General features: G+C 34.1%; 1 protein-coding gene across 1 annotated transcript; it reads left to right on the plus strand.

Moving 5' to 3' along the window:
• Positions 1–1,363: 1,363 nt before the first annotated feature.
• On the plus strand, positions 1,364–5,645 carry LOC133678335 (putative disease resistance protein RGA3). Its single transcript, XM_062100629.1, has 2 exons — positions 1,364–4,587; positions 4,811–5,645. The coding sequence occupies exons 1-2, from the start codon at positions 1,757–1,759 to the stop codon at positions 4,860–4,862; spliced, it is 2,883 nt and encodes a 960-aa protein (XP_061956613.1). The 5' UTR covers positions 1,364–1,756; the 3' UTR covers positions 4,863–5,645.
• The last annotated feature ends 984 nt before the right edge of the window (positions 5,646–6,629 follow it).

The following is a 6,629-nucleotide window of genomic DNA, read 5'->3' on the forward strand; positions in this document are numbered from 1 at the left end:
AAAGAAAAGGAAAAAAAATATATGAAGATTAATTTTCAATAAATAAAATGTTGAAAGATAAAATTGAAATAAAGCAATTTAAGAAAGGGAAAAAAAACAAAAGGCAACCTGTATTAAGCTTTAAAATCAATGAATTTGCTCATGAACCTGGGACTAAACTCATAAAAGGCAAACCGTAAAAAATAACAAGCAAAACTCTAAAAAAAAGGATAAAAAATAAGAAAACATAAGTTTAAAGAAGGGGAAAAAAATAAAGTAAATATGAGAAATCCTATTAAACCTAGTCTAATTTTTAAATCTCGCAACCAATGAAATCCTAGATTCCGGGTTCAATAAAAAAGCTTAACGCCCAACCAATTTAATTATGAAGAATGAAATCGTGAAAAAAATACCACTTTAAAAACTTTTCCAAAGAAAAAAAGATAACAATAAAAAAAATAAGGATCAAGTTTGATAGAAGAAAAAACTCAAAGAGGATGAAATTGTAAAAACAAAACAAATAGTTATCAAAAGAACAAAACTAAATTTGAAAGACTTAAAAATGGTAGGGTGAAGAAATTAAAAAACATTTATAATTTACTAGATTACTCAAAATAAAAAATATAATCAAAAGGATAAGGACAAAAAATAAAAGAAAAATAAATTGCAGTGGTTGATTTGACTTTTTGTAAGGGCTAGCATTAAAATTGAGAGAGAGAGAGAAAAAAAAGGTTGTCAGCGCTAAACTAAAGGCGTGTTTGATGCACGCACTACCTATCATGAAAGGTGCACTGAGACCTTTCAAAAGCCACTATAAAAGGCAGTGTTTGGTGGATGGATGACTCCGTATGCGATGTCTAAAGAGCGTATAGGTCATCCATCCTTTATTGTGTGCTATACCCTTGGTATCATGTTTTTTTTTTAAAAAAAAAAAACTAATATTTAATATATATTCAATTTATAATAGTATGCTGAATAAGTTTCAAATTAACAATAAAATCATTATAAAATGAAAAAAACCCTAGTAAAAGAAGAATGTTGATTTTGTCTTGGAAAACAACAAAATAATTTAATTATTTTGAAAAAAAATAAAAAGACCATAAAGCCTTTGATTTTATTGTAGGTGTAAAATAATTAATTTTCTGTGTATAAAAAAATAAAATTACTAACATAATCCTACACAATTGAAAAGACCACCTTACCATCTCCTTAATTTTGTCAAATAACTATTCTATATTCATAGAGCTACAGTAACTTCTCCTCTTCCTTCTCCTTTGGGTCTTTGTTAATGTATTTAAACGGTTATGCTATTAAAAATAGTAAAGGTACCGTAAATAGTTGGATCCAATGCAGTTTAACTCTAAGAAATCTATCCATGGAGTCATTCTGCCTCTTCCTAAAGGAAATCTGATTCTTTTAAAAGAACTCGCATCCCTTTGTCCCTCTCTTCACATTTATTCCATTCTCTTCTTCCTCGTAAACGCCTAGCATATATTCTTGACTTGATTCCTAAGCGAGTCAGTTTTCGAAAATGCCTGAAAATTAAGGGCAAAAACGCCTGGTGGCACATTGTTGAACAACAGCTTTTCCTATTCTCGCATAGTTACATTTAGCTTTTCTATCACCTTCTCTCTTTTGCTGACAACAAAATAGCATAAACGTTGTCGCAGTAGTAACAAAACATAAAAGGCCCTTGTATTTCATTTTGTAATCTTTCATTTCTCGATTTCTACCTCAGAAAAACAAAAAACTAATTCCTTTGATATATTTTTTTAGTATGGCCCACCTTGTTTCCGAACTCTTGGAGCTGCTGAGTTCAATACGTTTTTATGAGGTCAAACAAGAGGTGAGATTGGTTGTTGGTGTCAAGGAAGAAGTAAAAAATCTTACTCGCAAACTCCAGTCCGTAAAACTTGAGGTTGCAGATGCAGAGAGAAGATGGAGGCATGCACAGGACAAAAGTGCCAAAGAATGGCTCGATGACTTCGAAGACATTTGCTATGGATTGGATGACGTGTTGGATGAGTGGGTAACTGCAATTCTGAAATCAGAAACAGAGTCAGAGTATGAAAATCCCAGCAAGTCTAAAAGGAAGCTGAAGATACATTCCTCTCGTTTCGCTTGTGGTCAAGTTAGTCTGCGTGATGGTATTGCTTCCAAAATAAAGAAACTAAATGAAAAGGCAAATGGGTTTTTTGGGCGGAAAAAACCAGATTTTGAAAAGAGCATTCAATATTATGCAACTGCTGTGGATGAAACATCAGTTTGTGGTAGAGGGAAGGAAAAGGATAGAATAATGAAGTTGTTGTTGGGGGAGAGCACTGATCAGGGAGGACGAAGCTCCGATGTCATCTCTATAGTAGGGATAGCAGGGGTGGGAAAAACTTATCTTGCTGAACTAGTCTACGAGGAGAAAAGTATAAAGGAAGAGTTCAATTTTAAGATATGGGTGTCCGTCTCACAATCCTTTGCTAAGATCATAGCTGAAAAGTCAGACTTCCAATCTGTTCCTAATCGTTTTTCATCATCAGATAGAGTTGGCTTGAATGATCTGCTCGAAGAGACTGCTTTGGCAGTTTTTGGAAAGAAGTTTCTTCTTGTCCTTGATGATGTGCAGGAAATCGATTCTTTTATGTGGGACAAATATCTGAAGTGTTACTTTGAGTTTGGTTTGCCTGGAAGCAAAGTGTTGATAACCACACGCAGTGATATGGTTCCGGTTTCTATGAGCAACCACACCAGCCTTTTCCCTCTACATGGAATTACCGAAGATGATTGTCGGTCATTATTTAGTCACTGTGCATGGTTTGGAAACAGTAGTACAGAGAGTGAAGGTATGGTAAGCATTCATAACAAAATTATCAGTGGCTGCAAGGGACTTCCATTTCTTGTAAAGGCTCTAGTAAGTCTTTTGCAAGTCAAAATTTCTACAGAAGAACGGCAGCATGTCTTGGATAGTAAGGCTTGGGACCAATACAAAGATAAACCTGGTTATCCTCCTCTGCTGTTGTGCTATGATGATTTGCCCTCCAAAATGAGACGTTGTTTCACATACTGTGCTGTTTTCTCCAAAGACTGCAAGAAGTTAGAGCAAGAATACTGGATCAATTTGTGGATGGGACAAGGTTATCTAAGGGCAACACAGATTAAGGAAGAGGAATTAGTTGGTAAAGACTACTTTGAAAACTTAATCGCACGATCTTTCTTCCAAAATGCTATAAAGGATGGGAATGGTAGCACAGCAGCATGTAAGGTGCATGATCTGGTGCACGAGTTCGCGCAATTTCTTACCGAGAATGATTGTGTTAACGTTGAGGTCAGTAGTCATGGAGTGATTGGGATGGTCTCTTCTTGGGACAAAGTTCGCCATTTGAAGATAGAGTTTTCAGAAAGGAATGCCTCATTCCCTGTCTCTTTTGCCAGCTTAAAAAATTTGCGTAGCCTCCTCGTTGACTACTGTAAAAGTGACTATCCAATTGTATCAGGGAACCAGGACGATTTATTAAGTCGATTGACTTGTTTGAGAGCATTGAAGTTGAGCCACATCTCAAGTGAAGAAATATCGGATAAGATAGGCAAGCTGATACATCTGAGGTATCTTGACCTGTCTGACAATCAGCGTTTGAAGTATTTGCCTGAAGAAATTGGTGAATTGTACAACCTGCAAACTCTAAACCTCAGTGGTTGCTGTGAGCTTCAAAGGCTACCATATGGCTTATGCAGGTTAATCAACTTGAGGCATCTCAACAATTATCACACTGATAAATTGACTTTCATGCCCAGAGGAATCGAGAGATTAACTTCTCTGAAGTCACTTTACAAGTTTGTTGTGAATTGTTCCTACCATGGTCGTGAATTATCTAGTACTCTTGGAGATCTGCAAAATTTAAACTACCTTCGAAAATATCTTGAGATAAGTGGGTTGGGAAATTCAACAGATATGATCAGTGAGGCCAGAAAGGCACAACTTAAAAAGAAGAAACAGCTCGTTACTTTGAAACTCAGTTTTGTAGAGTGCAGAGCGTTGATACATGACCAGGATGAAGAAATTATTCAAGCCTTAGAACCACCTCCAAGTTTGGAACATCTGGAGATAGAGCACTATGGAGGCATCAAGATGAAAATTCCCAATTGGATGATGCAGTTAGCCAAGCTGTCCAAGATTTGTATCTCCAAGTGCCGAAACTGCGACAATCTGCCTCCATTGGGCAAACTACCGTTCCTTGAGTATCTTGAGATATCGGATATGAGTAGTGTGAATAAAGTGGGCGATGTATTTTTGGGAATAGAAACTAACCATAAAGAAAACGAAGATAAGAAAAAAGCTTTCCCCAAACTGAAAGAACTCAGATTTTCTCACATGTATGCATGGGATGAATGGAATGCTGGGATCGCCCTGGAAGAAGAAGTAATGCCATGTCTTCTTCGCTTATACATTGGATTTTGCGATAAGTTGAAAGCACTTCCAACACAACTTCTTCAGATGACCACTCTAGAGGAACTGGCTGTGGATCATTGCGGTTCTCTGGGAGGCCAATATCATTGGAATGTTGGAGTGGATTGGCACCATATCTCTCACATCCCTATCATCTATTTTGATGGAAAGAGGTAATTAAACTATAAATGTCCTGCTTGTGATTTGGCCTTTAATTTCTTGTAAATATATTTTAACAAATGACAAATTTCTTGTACAATGGTTTTACGCACCTGTGAATTATCAGTTGTTTCGAATTTTCTTTTGTTTGAATTTCTCTACTACTGATGAATTTCTAATGTTGCAAGAGATGGTCAAAACTTTTCTAATTAATTTCTTTTTCCTTTTTTTCTCCAGATTCTCAAAACAAAAGCACAAGTCAGAATCTGTAGAAAAAAAACCCTTTTGAAGCTAAAAAGAGAAGAAAATCCGAATAAAAAAGGGCCAAAGTTCAAGGAAATGGTCTTTACTCTTTACTCTTCAACTTGCTGGAAATGTTGATTTTAACTATCAGGGAAACATGGAGGAGCTAGTACAAGATGTTCATAAGGCAAGCAGTAAATTAATCTTTAGTCCGTGGGTTTTGAAATGAGATTATAATTTACCACTTTTTAAAAAAATTACAGGGACATAGGGACATAAGAAGAGATCATCTGTTTAGACTTCGAGCAGTATGAAGGTTTATGGCAAATGGATAGGAATGAATAACAGTGAATGCAAAGCATATTCTGTAGAGCACATACCGGAGAAACAGAGGAATTCTGCTTTTGAAGGAGATTATGGGTTCAGAAGAACGTACATTCTGCCACTCTTCAACTTGATTTGAGGTATAACAAACTGTTTTTGTGGCTTATAGGCTACAAAACCATTATTGTATTCTCCGAACAGGGAAGTCACAAGTTTGTCTGATCAGTAGTGACTGTCACGACAAAGAGGTTCATCACATCTACTATTCACACAAACAAGAGTGTTTCGTCTGCTACCTTATCTCTTGTTTTGAATGCATGTAAAGTCATCTCCAACAAGTCACTCTACTTTCCATTCACACAAAACCATTATTGTTTTTTTTTTTTTTTTTTTGCGTTTTTGAAATTTTTTTGTTTTAAATTAATATTTTTTGTGTTTTTAGTTCATTTTGATGTACCGATATCAAAAATAATTTTTTTAAAATAAAACAAATATTATTTTGATATATTTTTTAGTATAAATACTTTGAAAAATAATCACAATTATATTTTCAAACACGCTTTAAGCACGCCCTCAAAAGTTGTGTTATTTTTTGGAGAGAAAAATGGGAAAGTTTTGTTTTTTTTTTTGAGAAAAATTAGGAATACTTTCCCAAAGACAAAAAAAAGTTTGGATCTCCCATATCTTTGACTGTGGATTTATCATTTGAAGAAACTTAAAAAGATAATTCTTGTGTTAGTTAGAAGTTAGGTGGAGAAATATATTTGATGAGGCTGGGAGATATATTGCATGGAGGGTGATTTATTCAGTTTGTTTTTTATTTATAATTTTGGATAATATGAAGATAAAAACACTCGAGGCCAAAGATACTGCAAAAACTAATATTATTAGTGTGTGCTGGTATTATTAAAAAAACAACCTTTGAATCAATTTTAGGAGCATCATATATCTGGGATTTTTAGTTTGAGCTAGGGTTTATTGGCATGTTCAAGCCCCTTCATTATTAGTTCAAGCACCCCTTGGTATGGCCAACATCATTTTATAACTGTTTATGAGTGTGTTAGTTGTTGATTTTTATAATATTTTTTTTAAAAAAATATATTAAAATAATATTTTATTTATTTTTAAAAAATAATTTTTGATTTTAGCACATTAAAACAATTTAAAAATATAAAAAATTAAATTTTAAATTAAATTTTTTATATTTTTTTAAAAACATGTTTTAGGATACAATTCCAAACAATATCGTTAAAGTATTCAATCGGTTAGGTATCCTCATGCATTGTTAACTTAGAAGTATAGGAGCCCAACAATGACCATATGTTTATCTAGATAGATTTGCATTTATCCCAAAAAAAAAAAATTGAGTCTTGATGGAAATTAGAAATCCATGAATTTGATGGTTAAGGGTTTAATTTATGAATAAAAAAGAAATAGGTACACTAATTTTTTATCTTTTTCTTTTTTCGAGGAAGGTGATATGGTCTTG

The sequence above is a fragment of the Populus nigra genome, chromosome 18, assembly GCF_951802175.1.
Source record: "Populus nigra chromosome 18, ddPopNigr1.1, whole genome shotgun sequence".
NCBI lineage: Eukaryota > Viridiplantae > Streptophyta > Magnoliopsida > Malpighiales > Salicaceae > Populus > Populus nigra.

Coding starts and splice junctions, on each gene's coding strand:
- LOC133678335 (XM_062100629.1), top strand. CDS start 1,757: ATGGCCCACCTTGTTTCCGAACTCTTGGAGCTGCTGAGTTCAATACGT. Junction 4,588..4,810: donor ATCTATTTTGATGGAAAGAG/GTAATTAAACTA, acceptor TTTTTTCTCCAG/ATTCTCAAAACAAAAGCACA.